Source organism: Porites lutea, chromosome 5 (assembly GCF_958299795.1).
Source record: "Porites lutea chromosome 5, jaPorLute2.1, whole genome shotgun sequence".
Classification (NCBI taxonomy): Eukaryota; Metazoa; Cnidaria; class Anthozoa; order Scleractinia; family Poritidae; genus Porites; species Porites lutea.
The window spans coordinates 40,160,667-40,185,694 of record NC_133205.1 but is presented as its reverse complement, the minus strand read 5'-3'; the positions used below and the strand labels follow the sequence as shown (position 1 = coordinate 40,185,694).

The following is a 25,028-nucleotide window of genomic DNA, read 5'->3' as shown; positions in this document are numbered from 1 at the left end:
TTACAGGCGTTGTAAAGATTAAGTTTGATTGAAAGTTGTCAAGATAAGGATCACGTGACTAATTAAGGCATCCAATTACCATGTTAAACTTCAGGCCATCTATACAGGAGAACTTATCCACATTTATCTTAGCAAATTATTATTAACGCGCGGAAAGTGTTTTGCGTATCAGGATGTACACGAAACTAATTAAGGGTATGAAAGTTTTAAAAACATTTTACATTATATTGCTATAGCAAGAAGAACTAAGAGGTTTAAACTTTTTTTATGCGAGATTCGATTTCATTTGATACCTTCCGATTTCATTTGTCATTGGTGATAATGTTTTATAGTTTTGCTTCCTTAAAAACAAATATGAATAAAGAAATATATATATACTGGTTTTATAGTCACCTTAGAAATTGACCTGGGAGGAAAAAAGATTAGCCGGGTAGAAACAAATTAAACAATTCGCGCCAGGTACCGGGAGGCTAAATTTTCACTGGGTAGCCGACTGATTAAACCGCTGGGTAGGGTTTCACTGGCTCTGTTACAGAGGTGTGTAATGTGTTTTATACAATAACCATGAAAACAGCTTTGAAAAAATAATAATGCGACTTACCTTGAGATAAAAAGTAAAACCAAAGAAACGTTTGTCTTGTGACTCGTGTTTTAAACCTTTTAATAGTGTCCTTCGCATGATTTGACTTAACGAAAGTTTGAAGATGGAGGCATATGACTAGAATAACAATTCCCCCACTTCTGTGAGCACAAAAGATGGCAAAATCGGTTGTTAAGTTCTAGGTACAATGCTATATTTAGAAGGGTTATTGACAAAGTCCATTTAATGTGCACCTCGCGTGATTATGGCGTGACACAACATCAAGGACTATAAAAGACATAAAGGCATGGTGTTTAATCAACAGTGCGATTGGACTCACAAACCTAGTCGAGCGAAGCTTTACCTAAAAACACTCAGCAAAATGTCTGCACCAGGAAAGGTAAATATCACATAGTTGGATCTAAACTGTGTTCGAAGAGCATCATTCAATCTGATTCATTTTCCATTACTATTATTTTTTAATTGTTTATTTTTAATTATATTGTATTTTCATTCTTTTATTTTTGATTTATTAATAAAAGAACAAAAAGAAAAATTAAAGACAATTTTTTTTGTTTTTCAGAAAATTACGCAAAGCGACGATCTTACCCGTCCGATAAATGTCGGTCTACGAAAAGATGATGACAATGAAGGTAAAGTCTCTTCTCTTCTCAGATTTTTTCACTTAAACAAATCAAAGCAGTGAGTTTTGACTGGCTTTAAGAAATGAAGCAAAAGAAATGAAGGTTTCCCTGTCCTGCAACGCGATTTCTTTTCGTTTTTTAACCTTAGCCATAAAGCCAAATGAAAGTGAATTCCAGTTTTTGAAAATGAACCTAGCGAAATTTGCAGCCCTCTGAGTGAAAAAGTGCATAAAGGTAGGTTTTTTTGCACTCGATTAGCTTGAAAATCACACAAGAAAGGAAAAAGAAAGGAAAAATAGAAAGTAGTGAAGACGAAGAAAGCAGGAGAAGATAATAAATTTATGGGTAAATTCTTAGTTTTTATATTGGCTACTTTTTTTTGGCCCCAAAAAACTGCCTGACAGAAGAGGTTTATTTAGCGGTAATCTTCTCTAAAATCCCGCTAGATATAGAAATGTCAAAACTCTTGCGTCATTTTATCACTATTATCATTTTACATTCTAGGCCAGCTTCTGGGTAAGGACTTCAAGATCCAGGTGCTTCCTGCAGCCTTCTATCTGAATGAAAATGTTAATTTCAAACAGTCTGCGGCTTCAGGAAAAATGAGCACTCAAGGTTGTTGTTGCTGAGTAGTGCAGCATCCAGCATTGTTGCAGCGTGATTGATGTTGTTAAGCAGTAATTAACTACTGTTTAATATTTGCTCTTTTCTGATGTAATCTGTTAGCATGTATCGTTTAAGGCTTTTGCATTGAAATTTAAAAGAAAATATTTATTTTAATAAGCCACAGTTGAGATGTATGTAGTTAATTAAAGGAGTCTTATATTGTGATGAAGTTTTAAGGTCTAATCTCAGAAAAAAATAAAAAAAACCTTTAAGATCATCACAAGCTGCTTTTGAATTCTTCATCTATATGACACTTGGGTGATGCGTTTTCTATTCACAAGGGAAGAACAATAGGAATGAAATTATATATGGTCCCAGTCAGGGTAAGGGTTGGCCATCTCGTTTCTGCAGGAAAAAAGGCATACCATTCAAATTTTCAGCCAAAAATACTGGTGTGGCATCCTTGAAAAGTGAGAATAAATGTACTTTAATAGGTTTGAAAGTTTCCTCTAAAAAAATCAGGTTGAAACATCTCAATTTCTTCACTGAACTGAGATTATTCTGCCAAAAGTTTAAAGGAAAAAATGAGGGAAATAGTCATACATTAAAGCTGAATTCCAAATGAAACCAACGTGAACGGTTGTCTACAGCCAAACAGGATATATGCGAGGACGAGCAAAACATAGCAGCATGGGCGAGGGGCCTTGCCCTCCCGACCCACGTTGAAATTTTTAGTTCCTTCTTGCCCCAGTGCCCTCACACGTCTCTTGAGTTTCTCCCGCTTGAGTAAAAGGAAACAGAAACTTCTTGACTAGTAAAGGGGCCTGGGCCGAGGTCTGTTCTTGTTGTAATTGTTTGCCAGTGATGACACCTTAGTTATTTTGGTTACATTTACGTTTTTATCGATTTATAACCTAATTCTGAATTTCACCTTTATATCCTTTACTGGCAAACTGGCTTAACACTAAATTATATCAAGCTAGTCGAGTCAACAACATTCATCTGAGCCGCCGATCTGATGTAGTAGGTAAGAGAGGATAGGATTTCCGTTTTGTAGCTCTTTTATTTTCTTTTAAGACCAATTAACGACAAGCTGTTTCTTTTGTCCATGCACGAAACTTGTGGTTAGAATTAAATAGCGGTTAAATTCGCTTCGGTATGGCATGAAAATTTCAATATAAATCATTTCAAAAGAAGAGATTTCAAGCAAGGGATATCAGTTGAAACATACCTGTTGAAAGAGGAAGAAATAAACAAGCACAGGGAAAAAAACAGTTTTTTCAAAACTTTACACTCTGCAGAGCGTTTCTAAAAAGCTGTTTTTGGAGACGAAAATGAATCAGTAGTCAAGAGTTTTATTTCATCAATAATTTACATGACGCCTAATAGCACTGAGTTGTTTTTGTCGAACAGAGAACATATTAAAGCAGAAAGTCAGTTACTGTCATTGAAAATTCTTAATAAAGAAATTTAACTTTGGATGAATCTTTATAAGGTTATATATTTAAAGCTAGGCCAACGTTTTATTGACTTAATAAATTATGTAGAGCTTCACTCCAGTTTGTGTTTAAAAAAAAATGAAAATCTGGACTTTATTTTAAGAAAAAGAGACTAGAAAAAAATGATAATAATCAAAACCAGAGTGCCGGGTGCACACATTATCTTACAAATAAACAGATACTTATACTCAGTAATTATTCACAAGTTTTTTTTAGCGAATAAAACCCCGAAAACCCTTTTTTTTTTCTTGGGAGAAGCTTAGGGATTACAGTCTGTTTCAGCTCTATGATTTTCACGGGCTAGCTAGAAGCGAAAGGGAAAGGCGATAGAAACGACAGCCAACGAAGACTGCAAAAAGCAAGCCGGGGTAACAAATGTCAATAAATTTGACATAGACTTCCTAAATGATAATACAGGAGAAAGAATATCGTTCAAGATCTATATGAAGTGCTTTTGTTGACATCAATCGTTGCACTAAATTGAAGAGAAATCACAATACTTTTAATGGCCACAGAGGAGGAGGTTAGCACTTTCTTGCAGGCTTAAACAAAGGACGCAGCTCTACTATGTCTTACAGCTGGTCGGCAGCCATCACAACTGAACCCTGTTTCAACTCACATACAAACTCTGTATTCTTTAAGGGTATGAACGGTTTTGAAACCATTTTACATTATATTGCTATAGCAAAAAGAACTAAGAGGTTTACACTTTTTTTATGCGAGATTCGATTTCATTGATACTCTCCGATTTCATTTGTCATTGGTAATAATGTCTTATAGTTTTGCTTCCTTAAAAACAAATATGAATAAAGAAATATATATACTGGTTTGGTAGTCACAATAGAAATTGACCAAATTGACCAAAAATTAGCCGGGTAGAAACAAATTAAACTATTCGCGCCAGGTACCGGGAGGCTAAATTATCACTGGCTGGGACTAAATGAAACCACTGGGTAGGGTTTCACTGGCTCTAGCTGTTACAGAGGGGTGTTTTGTAATGTGTTTTGATACAATAACAATGAAAACAGCTTTGAAAAAATAATAATAATGCGTCTTACCATTAGATAAAAAGTAAATCCAAAAAAAACGTTTGTCTTGTGACTCGTGTTTTAAACCTTTTTATAGTGTCCTTCGCGTGATTTGACTTAAAGAAAGTTAGAAGATGCAGGCATATGACAAGAATAACAATTCACCTACCTCTGTGAACAAAAAAGATGGCAAAATCGGTTTGTTAGGTTTCTTTGGACTATATATAGAAGGGTTATTGACAAAGTCCATTTAATGTGCACCTCGCGTGATTATTGCCTGACACAACATCAAAGACTATAAAAGACATAAAGACATGGTGCTTAATCAACAGTGTGATTGTACTGCTCACAAACCTTATCAGGCGAAGCTTTACCTGAACTACAAACTCTCAGCAAAATGTCTGCACCAGGAAAGGTAAATATCTCATTAGGTTGCCTAAACGTGACAATATCATTGAATTGGATCTAACCTGTGTTCGAAGGACATCATTCAATCTGATTCATTTTCGTTTATTTTTTTAATTATTTATTTTGGATTATATATTTTTATTACTTTATTATTTTGGACTGATTTATTTTTCTGGCTTACCCAAAAAGAAGGTGCCTATTGAATTTTTTAAACAATTCTTTTATTTGTTCAAAAGGATATATACAAAATGTACGTAACGAAGATTTATTAATAAAAGGAAAAGAAAAAGAATTAAACTAAAAGACTTTGTTGTGTTTTTCAGAAAATTGCGCAAAGCGAAGATCTTACACGTCCGATAAATGTCGGTCTACGAAAAGATGATGACAACGAAGGTAAAGTCTCTTCAGTTTGTTCTGGGATATTTTTTCACATAAGCAAATCAACGCAGTGAGCTCTGACTGCAGGCTTTATGGAGTGAAGCAAAAGAAATGAAGGTTTCCCTGAACTGCAGTACTAGTGAAGTGTACTAGTGCGATTGCCTTTTAACCTTAGCCATAAAGCCTAAATTCAAAATCCAGTTTTTTGAAAATGGACCTAGAGAAATTTACAGCCCTTAGAGCGAAAAAGTGCAAAAAGGGAAGTTTTTTTTTTTTTTTGCACTTGATTAGCTCGAAAATCAAAGTAGTGAAAGAAAAGGCAGGGAAAAAAAGAAAAAATCGAAAAAGAAAAAAGGAGGAGAAGAGAATATATTTATGGTTAACAAGAGACTATAAAGGGGACAGAGAGGCCATCCCCCATATACACCCTATTCCATAGGTAATTCGTCTCGAGTTATTTTTAGAACCGCAGAACCCAAGGGGGATTGGACAACAGCCAATCACATAGCGCGAATGTATTCCGCGTGGACGACCCACGCTAGAGCCACGCGTCCTCCACGAATTGACGCGGAACAAAATGGGGTAAGACGCGGAGAGCGATTTTGCTATTCCTTTTGTCGACGAAAACGACTACAGCGAGATTTCTGCGAAAGCTGTGTCAGCGAAACCGAAATTAAAAAAGAATCGCCCTTCCTCTCTTGTATAGAGCTAACAGTAGAGCAGGGAAATCCTTAACACACTGAATATTCTTTCAGGATCATTTATAATTTACAGTTTGAAGAGAGCAATTTCTGGTTTGATGTTTATTTTTTTTTCAGTCTTTATAGCGATTATTCCTGCCCACTTACTTTGTCAATTGTAGGCGAACCCTCCTAAAGCTGAATTTCAAGGGACCATATTCAAGCTCAGAAAGAGAAATAAAATTTCGTCGTTGCTTATTTACGTCCTCCATAAAACGCGAAATTAGGCATTTTCACGTCGTAGTCGTGCAAAAACGGGAAAGAAATGAACAAAAAAGTGTGTTGCACGTGCGAAGTTGTTGTTTTCCTAATTAAACCTATTGTTTTTTTGACGTTCTAGTTGTCGTCCGCGTCGTTGGATCTTAAACTCCCTAAATTGTACAAACGACCGGTTTCAATAGACCGGCGAAATTTCTCATTTTATTAAAGCACTGAGGTTACGACAACTTCGAGTTAAACTGATTTCACGGGTTGTCAAAGAGTCCAGCGATTCCTTTTTCCCAGGTGAGCGCCGACTCATTTCGCTTCAATATTCAGGAATGCTCTCGATCTTTTTACGCTTTCATTGCCTCTCGCCCGACATGTTTTGCACGGCGTTTGGTCATGCGAAACCTCCACGAAACATCCACGCCTCGCGCGAGGTAACTTCATCCCGATTCTAAAAATAACTCGAGACGAATTACCTATGGAATAGGGTGTATATGGGGGATGGCCTCTCTGTCCCCTTTATAGTCTCTTGTGGTTAAATATTGGCTACTTTTGTTTGGCCCCAAAATTACTTCCTGGCAGAAGAGGTCTCAGTTTGGCAGTAATGCTTTCAAAAATCCTTCTAGACTAGTAGAAATGTCAAAACGAACTCTTGTGTCATTATATAATTATTATCATTTTACCTTCTAGGCCAGCTTCTGTGTAGGGATTTTAAGATCCAGGTGCTTCCTGCAGCCTTCTATCTGAAAGAAAATGTTAATTTGAAACAAACTGCTACAGGAAAAATGAGCTATCAAGGTTGTTGTTGCTGAGGAGTGCAGCATCCAGCACTGTTGCAATATTGATCGAAAAAAGTGATTAACTGCTGTTCAATATTTCTAATATATTGAATATCACCATGCATTGCTGTTTTCTCATGTAAACTGTAAGCATCTATGGTTTAAGGCTTTTGCATTGAAAGTTAAACGAAGATATTTATTTTTTGAGTCACTTCAGATGTATAGTAAATAAAAGGACTCATAAATTGTGATGAAATTCTAAAATCTAAACAGAAAAAATAAAACTGTTAAGATCACCACAAGCTGTCTCAGTTTGATTTCTTCATGTATATAATACTTGGGTGATTTACGCATGTTTGCAAGGGCAATTGTTTGGTAAATTCTAACGTCCTCCGAGTGAGGCGTTTTCTACTCACAAGGAAAAGATCTAGATCAATAGGAATGAAATTATAGTTCCAGTCAGGGTAAGGTTAGGCCATTTTGATATCTGGAAGGGAAGAAGCATACTATTTAAGTTTTTAGCCAAACAAGCTGTTGTTGCATCTTTGAAAAGTGATCCCGCTAAATATAATTTAATATTAAACTTTGAAAGTTTACCCTGAAGAGAAAAAAAATCAGGTTTTAAAGATATCAACTGTTACACTGAACAAAGATTATTCTGCCAAAATGTTAAAGAAAAAATGAGGGAAATCGACAGACGATAATGCTGAATTCTACTGAAACCAAAGTGAACGACTGTCAAACGAAACACGGAGTCGGGGTCTGGGCCGGGATAGCCTGTGTAACAGTGGTTTCCGTTTCCTTAAGCTAAACGGGAGACGTGCGAGGACGAGCAAAACATAGCAGTATGGGCGAGAGGCCTTGTCCTTCTGACCCCCGTTGACATTTTTAGCTCCTTTTTGCCCCAGTGCCCACACGCGTCTCCTCAGTTTCTCCCGCTTGGGTAAGACGAAGCAGAAACTTCTAGTACGGGGCCTGGGCCGAGGTCCGTTCTTGCTTAGCTACACTGAATTCCGGAATTTTATCTGGAATTTTAGTCATCAAAATGAATTTTAGAAAATCGCGGGAATTTTAGGTTGAAATCGACTGGAGAATTGTAGAGCGATTTAAACATTCACCCGACATTTTTTCGGCAATATTTCACCGCAAAAACTTTGACAAAAAGTTTCTTGTTGTATTCCTACAGTAGTTATATAGGGATGAAGATAAGCCTTGCGATGGATTAGGTGGATTAGGTGCCTATGGATTAGGTGGATTAGGTGCCTAGTCAATGACGTCACCCATTGTTATAACCTACATACTAATTTGGATTAGGTTTACTAATGAGCGTCACTCTACTTCAATAGGAACAATAGGCTTGCCTAGACTTGCCCGTTAAGTAACTTGAGCCCGGTTTTCGGACCGTCTATTAAAAGAAAAATAGGAATAAGAGAAGTGATCACCTAGCAACGCGAGAAACGGCTTCCTATATCTTATTTAGCGCTAAAACTCAGATGTACATAAACAAAACACATACAGAAAGTGGAGTTGAAAAGTCTTTATTTCAATTTAGTTTACGTCTTCTTATTTAGCGCTAAAACTCGGATATATATAAACAAAACATACACAAATTGGAGCTGAAAACTCTCTAAGTTTGTCTGACGTTTTCTCCCATCAATCTCGAGGAAATGAAAGTCTTGTCATTTTCACGCGCTGCTTATCAGGTAATTATGTAAGTTCGCAAGCCCAAAGTTGAATACAAATTAGCTCTACAGGAAAAACCTCAAGGGAGCAACCTTGACGTATTATTATAAAACAAATAACTTAACAAGGATCAATTAAAACACGCGACTCATAATTGCTAGCAATAAAAACACAAGAGAGATACCGTTTTAAAAAACTTTATTAAAAACAACAAGAGTCAAATACACAGCGATTTGAAAGCAATCTATTAAAATAGTCAAAAGAAAGCAAACCATCCTTTTTTTACACTGCGCACAATGTTTTACCTACCCCTCTCCCTCCTCAATTTTTTCTTTTTTCCTTCTCCACAATTTTATTATTTTCCCTCCTCCACCATTTTTTATTATCAGTCCCTCCGTGATGTTTTTTATTCCCCTCCTTTACCTCCACCTCCTCATTTATTCTAGTATATATTTTTCCATCCACAAATACATCGAACTCCTAACGACTCTACATCAACCCCACATCGACCCCACATCGACCCTACATCGACCCCTCATCGACCCCACATCGACCCTACACTCAACTTTTTCTTTTTAACACTGCTTCTTAAATAGTGAGACTATATACCACCACCGCCACATTTCTATTGTTTTCTCTCCACCACCACCACCGCCACATTTCTATTGTTTTCTCTCCACCACCACCACCACCACCGCCACCACATTTCTATTGTTTCCCCTCCACCACCACCACCACCACCGCCACCACATTTCTATTGTTTCCCTTCCACCACCATTTTGGCCTCTTCGGCCTTTCGAGGGAAAACAGTGGTGAAAGAAATGGGTGGCGGTGGTGGTGGTGGAGAGAAAACAGTAGAAATGTGGCGGTGTTGGTGGTGGTGGAGGGGAAACAATAGAAATGCCGTGGCGGTGGTGGTGGAGAGAAAACAATAGAAATGTGGCGGTGGTGGTGGTGGAGGGAAAACAATAGAAATGTGGTGGAGGTGGTGGTGGAGGAAAAACAATAGAAATGTGGCGGTGGTGGTGGTGGTGGTGGTGGTGGTGGAGGGGAAACAATAGAAATGTGGTGGCGGTGGTGGTGGTGGTGGAGAGAAAACAATAGAAATGTGGCGGTGGTGGTGGTGTAGGGAAAACAATAGAAATGTGGTGGTGGTGGTGGTGGAGGGAAAACAATAGAAATGTGGCGGTGGTGGTGGAGACAAAACAATAGAAATGTGGTGGTGGTGGTATATAGTTTCACTTTTTACGAAGCAGTGTTAAAAAGAAAAAAAAAAGTTGAGTGTAGGGTCGATGTGGGGTCGATGAGGGGTCGATGTAGGGTCGATGTGGGGTCGATGTGGGGTCGATGTGGGGTTGATGTAGAGTCGTTAGGAGGTCGATGTATTTGTGGATGGAAAAATATATACTAGAATAAATGAGGAGGTGGAGGTAAAGGAGGGGAATAAAAAACATCGAGGAGGGACTGATAATAATAATGGTGGAGGAGGGAAAATAATAAAATTGTGGAGAAGGAAAAAAGAAAAAAATTGAGGAGGGAAATAAAATTGAAAAGGGAGAGGGGTAGGTAAAACATTGTGCGCAGTGTAAAAAAAGGATGGTTTGCTTTCTTTTGACTATTTTAATAGATTGCTTTCAAATCGCTGTGTATTTGACTCTTGTTGTTTTTAATAAAGTTTTTTAAAACGGTATCTCTCTTGTGTTTTTATTGCTAGCAATTATGAGTCGCGTGTTTTAATTGATCCTTGTTAAGTTATTTGTTTTATAATAATACGTCAAGGTTGCTCCCTTGAGGTTTTTCCTGTAGAGCTAATTTGTATTCAACTTTGGGCTTGCGAACTTGCATAATTACCTGATAAGCAGCGCGTGAAAATGACAAGACTTTCATTTCCTCGAGATTGATGGGAGAAAACGTCAGACAAACTTAGAGAGTTTTCAGCTCCAATTTGTGTATGTTTTGTTTATATATATCCGAGTTTTAGCGCTAAATAAGAAGACGTAAACTAAATTGAAATAAAGACTTTTCAACTCCACTTTCTGTATGTGTTTTGTTTATGTACATCTGAGTTTTAGCGCTAAATAAGATATAGGAAGCCGTTTCTCGCGTTGCTAGGTGATCACTTCTCTTATTCCTATTTTTCTTTTAATAGACGGTCCGAAAACCGGGCTCAAGTTACTTAACGGGCAAGTCTAGGCAAGCCTATTGTTCCTATTGAAGTAGAGTGACGCTCATTAGTAAACCTAATCCAAATTAGTATGTAGGTTATAACAATGGGTGACGTCATTGACTAGGCACCTAATCCACCTAATCCATAGGCACCTAATCCACCTAATCCATCGCAAGGCTTATCTTCATCCCTATATAACTACTTCCTACCGACCAAGAGAGGACTCAGTCCGCTTATATGCTACAGCAGTGTCAAGAGCACTGACTACTGAGCAAAACAAATCAGCGACTTTTCATCAGAGTCGTCTACACTACAACTTATCTGCGGATATTCGCCAAAAGGGACCCTCGCTATGAAAAAAAAAAGCCGTAATTTTTTGAGAATTTTTGGGAACTTTAGAGAGTTTTTGGAGAATTTAAGACATTTCTAAAAGAATTTTAATTTAGAGTTTTTTTCGGAGAAATTCCGGAAAGACTTTACGGCCATATTTTGGAAATAATGCAATAGCTAAGTCTATTTCTAATAGACCATTTTCGATATATTAAAAATCATACGTGGCTCTGAGGTTTGGGGGAATAAAACAAAAGAAATACATGTATGATATTCATTGCTGAGCCTCAAGATGATTTCTTTTGTTTTATTCCCCCAAGCCTAGCAGCCAAATATGAATTTTAATATATCATCGCAATTGCTCTATTGTTTGCCGATTGACACCTTAGTTATTTTGGTTACATTTACGTTATAATCGATTTACAACCTAATTCTGGATTTAATCTGTAAGCCTTTACTGGCAAACTGGCTTATATCCAGCTAGTCAAGTCAACAACATTCCTCTGAGCCGCCGATCTGATATGTAGTACGTAAGCGTGGATACGCTTCCCATCTATATCTCTTTTGTTTTCTTTTACGACCATTTAACGAGGAGCTGTTGCTTTTACCCACCAAACTTGAGGTTAGAATTAAATAGCGGTCAAATTCGCTTCGATATGGCATGAAAATTTCAATATCAATCATTTCAAAAAAAGGAGATTTATAGTAAGTGATATTAGTTGAAAGATACCTGTTGAAAAAGGGAGACAAAAAAAACGCAAACAAACAAACAGACGGAGAGACAGACAGACCCCGAGCCCAGCCCCGGCCCTGGTCCCAACCCCGAGCGACGGCTTCGACCCTGATTGAGTCTAAAGTTTTGCTGCATGAGACCCGACGTACAACTATACTCTTCACTTACTAATTGGGGCTTTGGCCAAGTTTGAGTTAGCTCGAATATGCTCATGTATTTCAAAGAGCTGCAAAAGGGTTTCTTCTTGCGGCCAGTATTTTCCTTTTTTAGCAAAGTGAATTATGAATTACAAGTGCTTGTGTATTTTGTGACAATATTTCATTTACGTCTTCCCGTGTTTCTGTACTTACTCAAAGAACACTCGTAATTTCCACTCTACCATACCCGATTTTAAGAAAAATAAAAGAAACAACTTTGAAATTTTTCGGGTTTTTTTAAAATAGTCAAGTTCAAGTTCAATTTTTTAGTCCTAAAAAAGTTAACTGTATTTTTTTTTCTAGCCAGAAAATTAGGGTAGAAAGTGTCAGTTATTGATCCTAACATTACAAACTCTTATAGACAAGTACGTACACTGTCATGGCGAGAACATATACGCTTGTTTTGTTGGCTTTAGAAAAGCCTTTGACTCAGTCTGGCATGACGGACTTTTATATAAATTATTACAAATTGGTGTAGGGGGGTGTTTCTATAAGTTAATCAAAAACCTATATTCAAACTAGGTACGAGTCAAACAAGGTGTTTTAGCTATTCACGAGGAGTACGCCAGGACTGTATTTTAAGCCCCTTACTTTTCAATTTATTCGTTATGTACTTACGGTCCGCATTTCAAAATACTTTATCGGACCCTATCATCCTTCCAAATGGTACCAAATTAAATTGCTTTTATATGCTGATGATTTAATTATTATATCACGATCTAAAATAGGATTACAGAACTGTCTCAACACACTATCCTCTTTTTGCAACTCTTGGATGTTAGATATAAATTCCAAAAAGACTAAAGTTATGATCTTTCTGAAACGAGCGAAGAAAAACTCCAATGTAAAATTCCATATGGGTAAAGTAACCATTGATATTGTCTATGAATATACATATTTAGGAACCCGTATCTCCTCAACCGGTAATTTTAATATCTCACTCGAACACTTGAAAGAGAAGGCTCTTTATGCTTTTTTTAGTTTAAGAAAACACACAAACTTTAGCAAATTAAAACCTTCTCTTGCTTGCGAAATATTTGAAGCGATGATTTCCCCAATATCATCATATAATAGCGAAATTTGGGGTGTATATGTAAAACATGATTTTAAAGCTTGGGACAATACCCCAATTGAAAAAACCCACTTGAAATTTTGCAAGCGTTACCTAGAAATAAGCAAAAAAGCTTCAAATGTTGCAAGTAGAAGTGAATTAGGACGGTTTTCATTAATTATTAATATTTATAAAAAACATCCTTTATAATACATATTGTACCTTCTGCGTAAAAACGAGGATACTTGTTAAACAAGCCTTTCGTACCTCGCTAGAACTTCACTGTAATGGTAAAAGTAGCTTCTACCATAATCTTATGAAAATATCTGAATATTATGACCTGCCTGATTTTGATCCGGATAATTTAAGTGAAGCTAAGATCAAACACTATATAGATATAATAAAACAAAAATATATATATTACATATTGGCAACATACAATCGTTCATTCTAAGAAACTACAATTTTACAGCTTATTTAAACATGATTATAAAATTTCAATTATCTAGACTTAATTAGAAATTCTGCCAATAGGAAAGACTTAGTGAAAATTCGTATAAGTAACCACAAACTCATGATTGAAACTGGAAGATATAATCAAACTTCCCGCAACGATAGATTCTGCCCTATTTGTAACTCTGGTATAATTGAAGACGAATTTCATTTTCTCTTCCATTGTCCAAAATACTCAATCCCGAGGGAGAAATTCTACAGTCAAATCCAACAAAATTTTGTCGACTTTAATCAGCTATCTTACACAGAATTAATAATTAAATTGATGAATTCACAGAATTTTTCCGTAAATTCACATCTTTTGAAATTTGTCTCCTTATGTAATAATTTACGTACTAATTTGTTATCAAATCATGCCGATGAGACTTGACTGACTGTAGTAATGTATCGGTCAAATCGAAGCTTCAACATGCCCCCCCCCCCCCGGGCAACCCCCCGGGCATTTGACTTTTTTGAAAATTATTGTTCAAATTCCCCCCTACCCGGGCCAAAATGCCGTTCAAATGCCCCACACTAGGGTCCATTCAGGTAATCAAATGCCCCCACCCTGGGGACATTTCACAGGCACAAAAATGACAGAAGAACGGCGTAAACGCCTTCAGTTGTCGAACAAAATCTTTATAAATAAAACAAAAACTGAGAAACACTGTTAGCGTATTTACTACGAACAAAAGTCTCGTGCAAAGCGGCGGAAATCACTGCTGCAAGGTCACTGAATGCTCAGCTTTTCTTCGTCATGCAACATACAAAGCGTTCTATAAAAAAAGATTCCACCTATTGAGATTACTATATCATGACCATTTCACTGACATGCATCATCGCTCACCTTATTAATTAACATACTTGCAGAATGTCAAAGTAGTTGACCTGAGCTTTTTATTTTATTTTATTCAATTTTATGTTGTTGTATTGAATCGCCGGTATAGGTATTGTATTTCAATGTAAACACAACAATAAAATACATTCATACATTCAAAGCCTGAATCCAATTAAAAATTTTAAAATTTAAATACTTCAAATACGGCACAAAGCTTGCTTCATCCCTTTCCTCGTAACCAATTGGCCACAAAAGCACAATCTTTTCCACGAAAATCCTCTAACACCGCGTCCCCCATGATAGCTCACCACGCCAAAGAGTTTACATGAAATCGAGGGTGCAGTTCAAATTCCCCAACCCTAAAGCATGGGGATCAAATTCCCCACCCCCTGGAAGGCTCTGATCATCAAATTCCCTCCTCCCCGGGACGGCAAAGGTGTCAAATGCCCGGGGTATGCCTGGGGGGGGCATGTTGAAGCTTCGATTTGACCGATACATAATCATTGTATTGCATTATCATTGTTATAAATCGTAACTTTATGTTAAAGCTTTCTCAAAAATACTATTTTAACAGGGATAATGCAATGACCACGTCTCACCCTTGCATACATTTTCTTTTGAAGATAGACCACTCCCTTATATTTCAGAGCAAAAAATGGCTGATCCAGGCCTTAATATACCTGAGATCTGACATGATCTTTTGTTAGCTTTTAGCAGGTTTTACACAGTTGTTTCAATACTGCCTCTCCTACAGATAAGCCGCGTCAGTTCTCTTTTTATGTCTCGTTTCAAACACGCGTAAACCAAAGGATTGGCCGCCGAATTGGCGACCAAGAGAACGGTAACTACCAGTGCAACATTGTCAGACACGTCTGAAACAAACATGATTCTCAGGATTAGATAGTTTTTTACTACATTACATGCCAAGAAAAGCACCACTATAGCAATTATGAAGCGTGCTGAGCTGTGTTTATGTCTTATAGGCCGAAATGGTGTCGTAAACAACGCCCGAGTGTGCAGCTCCTTCCTGAGAGACTCCATTGCAGAATTCTGGAGTGACTGCGAGCGAACTACGACCAGAATACGGACAACAGCATAGACAAGCAGAGATGAGCACAACATGTCAAAACCAGAGACACCAGTTAGACGCAGCACTTTTGAAACAGTGGGTGAGCTCGCGGTGAACATCCCAAGAAAGAGGAATAGCGATATCAACAAAGGAATCAGCCATGCCAACAAGATTATTTTTCCAGCGCGTCTCATGATTATGGAAGTTATGTATCTAAGAGGATGGACGATTGCTGTGTAACGATCCCAAGTTAAAATGCAGAGATTTGCTACCGAGGAGTGAACAAGAAACCAGTAAGCAGTTATATATATCCATTTGCTGAAGGTCGTTACTGCAGTTGGGTATCTTAAGGATGCGTAACTGAATGGGAAAATGATTACTCCTACCCCAAAATCAGCTACTGCCAAGGACAACACGAACCAATTGGACTGGGAATGTAGACAGCGAGTTTTAGCGACGAAAACAACTATGAAACCATTTCCAAGGGCTGTTAAGACAGAAACCAACCATCCACAAATATAAAACCAAACTTTCATCGTAAAATGACGATACCCCGATTCACCACGCATTCAATTAAACGATTATTCTGAGATATTGTAAGTTTTTAGTTTATCATCATGCAATATTTCTCGTGAGAATGGCCAGAGTCATGACTTCACACCACCATTTTTTCGCAACCATTTATCAGCCCCTTCGGACAAATACGCATGGCATTAAAGACTTGTCATTAAATTTATTTTGCACAAATTACCTCTGCTCTGAACACTGAAATTTGACATAGATAATGGAGATAGTCATGAAATGATAGGAGGTAGGGTGACCTTGGTTATCTTGCTTCCGTTGCAGCTGTTGCGTGGTGCAGCTGTTTTTTATTCTCTTTTTTTATTCTAAACATGAGTATATGGCCAGAATCAGGAGAGATTTTTTCACTTTTTCCCAAAAATTAAGAGCATTAGCTTTGATAATAAATGCTGCTCCTTTTTAGCCTACTATGCAGACGTTCTTAATGTGACGTTCTTCGCGTGACAAAAAGGCTCGATTACCAGCCGCTGTTCGGGAAAATGAGCCCACACTCAAAGACCGGACCCGGGAGACGGTGGAAATCGAGCCTACGTGACAAACCCCTAAGAACGTCTGCGTGGGAGGCTAGCTCCTTTTGTAATTAGTTTTAATTATCACTAGTCACTGTAGTCACAATGTATATAATTTTTGCTCGTTCTACGTTATCTTAAATTTGTATATACCGTAAATCCTCTATTAACCCCCCCTCTCTAATAAGCCCCCCCTTTATAGAGGAGGAAAGTTAATACCCCCCCCCCACCTCTCTATTAAGCCCCACCCCCCTCCCCCTCCCTTCCTTCCTTATTCTTCACAAAAAATTAACGCGGACTGATCAGTTATGGTTTATTCAGGCTGAAAATTCATATTGCTTTTGGTCTTCGGCGGCATGACCTCCAACTTCATGTGCTGAACTTCTTCCACTTTATGCTCTAGTTCTCTGTGGAGAATTGTTACCATTTTGTTATTGTTAGAAAAAGCAGTATAGCGCCCGGTAACCACAAGTCCGTCCTCAGGAAACCTTGCTCCCGTTTCATTTGGCTAAATTAAATAAGCCCCCCCCCCCTCCTCAAAAGTGCTCGAAAAAAATAAGCCCCCCCCCCCGGGGGACTTAATAGAGGATTTACGGTAATATATTGTATTACTTTATTCTAATTACAATGCACCATTTTCATTTATTTTCTATTTGTTTTTGCTTTTCCTTCGGAGATGTTAGCATAAGTTTATGCTATCTAAATTCGAAGTGAAATGAAGTTTTTGATTGATTGATTGAAAGGTGACTCGACCCGCTTTTTTTTGGGGGGGGGGGGGTACCATCCTACTTTGAAGCTCTCTGGTATCCCCACCTTTACTTTTATCGTAAGTCTAACACATAGAATGGATAACATATAGATCAATCTACAATATAACATAAAATTTTTGGCGATCGGAGTAAATGTCACGTGGTTATAATGCCAGGCCCCTTTGAGGTCTGAGTCGAAAATCTGCTGTTGCCGGCATTTTTTCGTGAAAATCTCTCGGCTACACATAGTGCGCATTAGTGCCTTGCGCTGAACAGAGTTTCACCAAAATCGCAAAGACCCAATTCGAGAAATTCAGCGGTTTCCAAATTTAGGTCATAATTTATGCGAAAATGATAAGCAAACTTTACACGGATTATATCTAATAAACTACGAGATTCATCTCTGTATTTTGGGCATCCTTATAACAGATGGGTCCTTGCAAGTCCGCAAAACAATTTAGGGCACAATTTAGGGCCTTGTAAATGCGCGCGATTTCGAGCAAAGCAAACATATAGAAATTATAGTTTTCGCAATTTTTTGACGTTTGTCAGCGTTTAAGAGTCAATCTCACGAAAAAGTTATTTTTCCTTCAAATTTTTTCAGGGCCACAATTGATTAACTAACTACCCGGACTCTGAATTTCATGGTCATTGAAAAACTGTGACATTATCTTCTATAAGCCCAAACTTGAGTAAACATTGAAGATTTTTAGCGTTTTGGCTGAGTTTGTGCTTTGGGAGTTGTCTATTGTTTCTAGTCTGTCATTATACAGCATTCTTGTTCAGCACGCGCGCAATGACCGCGCTTGGCTGACTTCCGAATGCTCACCGAGATATGATAATTTTGGTACAGTGAGACAGGCCATCGCGTGATACATTGAGGTTTAACTCACAATTTTTAAAACCAAGAAGTGCTACACACTAAATCTACTTACTATTAAAAAAATACCATTTTATCATAGGTTTAATGCAAGCCAATAATTTTAACCAACTCGTGACGGGAATCCCTTCTATTTTCTTATACTAAATTATTATATCTCGGTTAGCATTCGGAAGTCATCCAAGCGTGGTCATTGCACGCGTGCTGAACAAGAATGCTGTATAATGACAGACTAGAAACAATAGACAACTCCCAAAGCACAAACTCAGCCAAAACGCTAAAAATCTTCAATGTTTACTCACGTTTGGGCTTATAGAAGGTAATGTCACAGTTTTTAAATGACCATGAAATTCAGAGTCCGGGTAGTTAGTTAATCAATTGTGGTCCTGAAAAAATTTGAAGGAAAAAAAACTACGAATTTTTAAGAAAATGCTTTTTTCGTGAAAACGACTCTTAAGGGGCGGCCCGTGTAAGAACCGACCACTCGAATTTCCGTGGGAAACAGAATTCCTTCTTTTTTTTTCTGCGACATAATTAGCCCATTCCATTAACAAATATCGAATTTGTTTGGATCATAGTGCTTTTTTAAAAAAAAAAATTGGGCGGCGATTCGCCTGGACGGCCCAAAGCTGTCATGATAGTCTTTTTGAAGGTCAAATTTAAGCGTTTTGTTCAAGGCTTGCAAAAATTTCGCATTTATCCAACTAGCATAAAACAAAAGTATGATTTTAATTCATACTTCCTTTATTCAAAAAAGGCAAAATATTTAAATTCTGACCCCCCAAAAAAGGAATTATGATGTTTTGAAAATACCGCGTAAAGCGTCTTAGAAAAAAACGCGCGGTTATCCTAGTTTTGAAATGAGCTTTTTTCAAAAGTCTGACGTTATCTGGAGTCTTGGTCACTATCCCTGTTCAGTTATAGGGCTAGTGTATCGAAATCAAGAAAAACATTTTTGGGCACTGTTGATTCCGAAGCACAAGAGTTCGATAAAGTTGGGTAACAATCTAATGTAATTGTGCGTATGACGTAATTTACGCATTTTCTTGATTCCGAACTTTCCTACTATAAAACTAAAAATCATTACTGTCAGGGAGCAACTATTTTCAAAACTAACTTAATGCTGGGGACAAACAGTGAATATCTTAAAATCCACTACATATTGTCCTAAAATTGGGATTTTCCAAAAAGACGTAGCAGCTCCGGTGAATGTTGCTATGTCAAGTTGTAGCTAAACAGTTAAGAAATTTCGTTGAAATAAAGGGGCTAGAACGGTAAAAAAAGTTAAAATACATTGTGAATAGATTTACCGTGAGATTACCACCTCAAAAGTTATGAAACGATTCAGCAAAGAAATAGTTTACCAAAATGTACCGAATTTTCGAGCCACAAGTTTTTTGCGTGCAGGCGACATCATTTATATTGTGTCTGAGGATGTCAATTTCACATTTCAGTTTGCAGTGCAAAACATGTTGGATGTTATTTTATCGAAGCTGAAACTACTTATCAGGCTTAACGAGGTACAATAAATAAGGTACAAAAAACTGGCTACTTTTAAGAATAAAAATGTTTTGCTGGTTCACTAAAAATTTCTTCCAGTTTTTAACTCAATTTAAGTTAATTTTTCTGGCGTCTTTCACTTAATTTAATTTCGTATGCAAATTTGCAACACAAAACATAAAGCGTATTTACAGTGTGCCGAGATAACCTTCGCAGATAGAATGGCTGCATTTTGTTCTTTTTCCGCATTAACAGGCGGAAAATGCGAAAGTAATCGAGGATGTGTTGATTTTGTGTGCTTGAATAGTTGCAACGCTGACATTAGTTCACACCTAATGAATCACCACCTGTCAAGGGAAAGTGTTTGTGAAATGGATCTGATACTGGCAAGGGCAGGTCTGTTAGAACTCACTGATGATCAGATCAAGAATATGACGGTTTGTCCAGTCCATCGTTACACTTTGGGAAAATACTGGCAAGCTCCAAAGACCTGCCAGTATCCAAAACATCACGGGAAGAAAATGGCAATAGCCGGAACACATGTTATTAATTTCAAGACTGCAAGGGAAATAAAAAATATCTTTGGAGAAGCCGTTCCCGTTTGCTCGCGTAAGTACTATCAGACTAGCAACTATAACTGTTTTATGCTTTCATTTTATAATTAACATATCAGAATTAAAGGGTTTTGTCTTCCTTAACATTTCAACTAAATACTTTCGTTCGTAATTACTTAAAAGCGAGCTGTAGACTGAGGGGAAGTCCCATTCTATATATTTTCTGAACGATAAACGATCGATCCCGTATTTGATAGTATTTTGCAGCCATAAAATCATTTCCAAAAAAATAACATATCAAATGATCATAATTTGGTTTTTGTAGTTCATTACAGCAATAGTTCTTTGCTGTGCGTCATCCATAAATTCGGTCGCTGATTTATAGCCTATGTAACATAATTTCCAAGATGAGATATAAAGATATAGCATCTATTATCAACTTAGTAGTAAATTCAGTATTTTTTAACAAGTCTTTCCAGGTTGCAAAACTTTTTTTTGTTTCTTTTTGTTACTATAGCTATTTGCACAACGTGCAGAAAGAAACACAGACACAGTGAAGAAGCAGATCGGAAATCAGACTGGCTATACCCTGAGGAAACTGAGGGAGAACTGCTCCTTCAAAGGTACTGTCGGGAGGGTAGTCGTTTGGTTGTTGTTTTATAAAAAACACACAACCTGTCAGGTTATCCTATCGCAAGGCAACTAAGTAGCAGCCTTTCCATTTTTATTCTCCGCAGACCTGCTAAAGAGGCTGCTGTGGGAGCCATCGGTAGCGTGGTCACTTCGACTCCATTTCTTGAAGACCAATCAACGCCAGCTTCCTGGAATCCCATAACACCATGCTGGACTCCAGGGTCAGAGGAGGCCTCTTTTACTTCAACCGTGGTAACCGATGCAGTCGGCAGGTATAACGAGGCGATGGATACAATTGCGAGTCTTATTAGACAAGAACAAGTAGAACGCGAGCCCCTTAAATATCAGCTTAAAACTCCATTCCAAAACTTAAGCGATGGGGAACAGTTGAAATTTGTAAAAAAGGCTAAAGAGGACTGCTTGCACGTATGTAATGTAATTGCCCCAGGTACCGGAGAGGAGCTCTTCGAGTCAATGATGTCTGTACAAAGAGAATTATTTGATGGCGCAGTCTCCGATGATCTTGTGGTACTCATGACTGCTTATAAGAACGCGAAGACCAGGAATTTAAAGAAACAGATTCTGAGCCTTTACGCTCATAGATACCCTATGACCAAGCTGCAGAAAATTCACCAACCTTACGGAAGTCTCTCTACATGGGAAATAAAGCAAGCACCTTCTCATGCTAAAATGCACGGCCCTGGGACCATCCCTGAAATCAAGACGAAGCATCGCGTACGCCTTGATATGGGGAAGGTCGACCACTTTGTAGAATTCATTAATAGACCGTACTTTTATCAGGATGTTTCATATGGTAACAAGGTACTCACCCTAGATAATGGTGACAGAATTGAGATGCCTAACGTTGTAAGGATCCTGACAAGGTCTACAATGATTGAGCAATACTTGGAGTATTGCAAAGAGCAATGTCACGAGCCACTTAGTAGATCTTCTCTGTTTAAAATATTGGAGGTTCGAGAAGCGTCTCAACGTAAATCGCTCCAGGGATTGGACAATACGGCTGCAGATGGTGCTGCGGGCTTTCAGACTATTGAGATGCTGGTTGAAACTCTTGAGAAGGGAGGAATGGAGAAACAGTGGTGTCTACGTATTTGCCAAAACCTACGCGATGCTAAACGCTATCTCAAAACTGACTACCGTGTACACTGTCAACAGCATTACTCTACTTGCGCTGACCACTGTAGAAAGTTTGCGCTTAGTGATCCTGTTGATCCCGAGCTCCAGCATCCTTGTCCGTATCCGCATCAATCGACTTGCGAGCAATGCCAAGGGCTGAAGGATGTTCTAAAGGAAGTGAGACTAGCGATTGAAGGGTCATCATGGAAGCCTTACAGTTGCGAACAACGAGAAGATGTCCTTTACGACTTTGACCGTGCACAGTCAGACATCTTGCTGTGGAAAGCGCACGTTGTGCGCTCAATAAATCAGGAGGAGGCGAAACAAGATGCACTGAAATCAGAAGACCCACAGTCAGCCATTCTGATCATGGACTGGGCCATGAAGTTCCTCCAAATAAAATTTCGTGAGAAACAGTCTGAATGGTTCGGCAAACGGGCGCTCAGCTGGCATATTTCCACCTTTATAACTAAGAATGTTGACTCTGGAAAAATTGAGCTGAAATGGTATGCTCATATCTTCGACTCTTGCCAGCAAGACTGGTACGCAGTATGCTCGATCATCGAAAATACTTTTGAGGTTGTAAAGAAAGAACATCCCCAGATTACCCAAGTGAACCTAAGGAGTGACGAAGCAGGCTGTTACTACAATAACTTTCTCTTAGCCGCCGTTAGAGATGCCGGAAGACGAGTAGGCATTGAAGTAGCACGGTATGACTTTTCCGAGCCGCAGTATGGAAAAGATATCTGTGATAGAATCCTTTGTCCAATGAAATCATCCATCCGACGATATTGCAATGAAGGACACGATGTCGTTTCCGCGAAAGACATGCGTGTACCGCTTTCAGAACGCCCTGTTCAAGGTACAACTGCCTCCGTGTGCGCAATGAATGAGACTCAAAAGACACTCGAAGTACATAAGATAGAAGGTTTCAGCAAGTATCACAATTTCAAGTTTGAAGTGGACGGAATTAGAGCATGGAGAGCTTATGGTGTTGGACTAGGCAAGTTTATTCCTTACCGAGAGGTCATAACTGAACCTCAAGGTCCTACTAGTCTCATTGTGCATGAGAACTTCTTTCCTCTCAAAGAAGCTCGAGTATATAAGAGAGAGACAAACAGTGAAAATGAACAAAGCAACGGTCTTTTCTCTTGTCTGAGCCCGGGTGCAACCGGGTGCAAGAAATTCAGTGAACTCGAAAATCACCTTGATGTTGGTGAGCACAGCCAAGTTCGCGGAAACTCTGATACGGTGTATGACAAGCTCAGAAGAGACTGGGCGGAGAAATTTCGTACTGTTGATAAGGACGAAGAAATTAGAAGCGTGCCTGAAGCAGTTGTAGAGGAGCGTCACGAAAAGAATGAAACTGGCCACTCTCCCGAGTGCAGTGACTTGCAGACTGGATGGGCTCTACACAAGCCCCGAAACGAAGCTGTGCGTTTTCCTACCGAGGTTAAACAGTACCTAACAACGAAATTTGATCTTGGAGAAAGAATCGGCATCAAGTCAGATCCCGCAAAAGTGGCAGCAGATATGCGAACTGCAAGAAACCCAGACAGTTCTCGGATGTTTGAGAGGAAACATTGGCTCACAAAGGGTCAAGTACAGGGATTTTTTTCCAGGCTAGCGGCCTCGCGAAGAAGCAAAGCACATCGGGAAGCGCTCAATGAAGACGTAGAGGCGGAACAAGAAGAGCAGGAGAGACGAGCCACCCTGGAAGAGGTGGCCACCCACCTTGGTCCTAAGCACCCTATCTGCTATGATTCATACTGTTTATGTGACCTTTCACACGAGAAGAAACTTGAAACATTTAGCGTTGCTATGCTCAAGGACATGTTGAAATACTTTGAAATTCCTTTTAGTTCTCGCAATAGAAAAAAAATTCTTGTAGCGAACCTATCCGAATTTCTTGAAGGCTGTGACTGTAACCAGCCACGTTAAGGCACAAACCGCTATTATAGTAACCAACAGGGTTTTTCAACCTCGAATTCAAAAAGATCGTGGAGGCAGTTATTTTTCAAAAACTTGAAAAGACGTTTTAAGACCTTTATACTTTTTGAAATTCCTTTTAGTTCTCGCGATAGAAAAAAATTCTTGTAGCCAACCTATCCGAATTTCTTGAAGGCTGTGACTGTAAGCAGCCACGTTAAGGCACAAATCGCTGTTATAGTAAGCAACAGGGTTTTTCGACCTCGGTTCAAAAAGATCGTGGAGGCAGTTATTTTTCGAAAACTTGAAAAGACGTTTTAAGACCTTTATACTTTTTGAAAAGTCGAATTACATGTTTTTTTGTCAACCATAGGAAAAAGGTACATACGCGTGACAAGCTAAAAAACTGGCATTCACGCGTAGCCAGCGTGACGGGAAATTAACACTTTTCAGATGATTTGAATTTCGGCTGTAATGTACCGGGTGTTTTTAATAAAATGTGTAATTCTTTTAAACAGGACGCACTTTCGTCAAATAATTATATGCTTAAACTGAATGAAAAGCTTTTTCTTTTTTTGTTGATCATGAAAACCTAGGACCAATTTAATTGAATGAAATTTTTTAAACGACTTTTTTTCGACTATTAAACTTCGCAATTCCTAGCTTCGTGTAGCATTTGGTAAGTTGTTAGCTGTTCACAGTTTATCTCGAACAATAAAGGCCACTTGTTAATATATTTGCTCTCTCGGTTTGATTTTCAGTGGGAAAGTTCGGAATCACCAAAATGCGTAAATTACGTCATACGCACAATTACAGTAAAATATTACCCAACTTTATCGAACTCTTGTGCTTCGGAATCAACAGTGCCCAAAAATGTTTTTCTTGATTTCGATACACTAGCCCTATTACTGAACAGGGAGGGTGACCAAGACTCCAGATAACGTCAGACTTTTGAAAAAAGCTTATTTTAAAACTAGGATAACCGCGCATTTTTTTCAAGGACGCTTTACGTGGTATTTTCAAAACATCATAACTCGTTTTTTTTAAGTCAGAATTTAAATATTTTGCCTTTTTTAAGTAAAGGAAGCATGAATTAAAATCACACTTTTGTTTTATGCTAGTTGGA

At 38.3% G+C, this 25,028-nt stretch overlaps 1 protein-coding gene and 2 long non-coding RNA genes across 3 annotated transcripts; 2 read left to right on the top strand and 1 right to left on the bottom strand.

The window, feature by feature from the left end:
- Positions 1–908: 908 nt before the first annotated feature.
- LOC140937590 (uncharacterized) lies at positions 909–2,107 on the top strand. The gene is made up of 3 exons (XR_012165496.1): positions 909–980; positions 1,164–1,233; positions 1,729–2,107. It is a non-coding gene; the product is annotated as an uncharacterized lncRNA (long non-coding RNA).
- Positions 2,108–4,696: 2,589 nt separating this feature from the next.
- On the top strand, positions 4,697–7,105 carry LOC140938556 (uncharacterized). The gene is made up of 3 exons (XR_012165542.1): positions 4,697–4,772; positions 5,089–5,158; positions 6,781–7,105. It is a non-coding gene; the product is annotated as an uncharacterized lncRNA (long non-coding RNA).
- A 7,770-nt stretch (positions 7,106–14,875) lies between these two features.
- Positions 14,876–16,081, bottom strand: LOC140938882 (5-hydroxytryptamine receptor 6-like). The gene has a single exon (XM_073388408.1). It carries the CDS (start codon positions 15,996–15,998, stop codon positions 15,081–15,083), a length of 918 nt encoding a protein of 305 aa, XP_073244509.1. The 5' UTR covers positions 15,999–16,081; the 3' UTR covers positions 14,876–15,080.
- Positions 16,082–25,028: the final 8,947 nt, after the last annotated feature.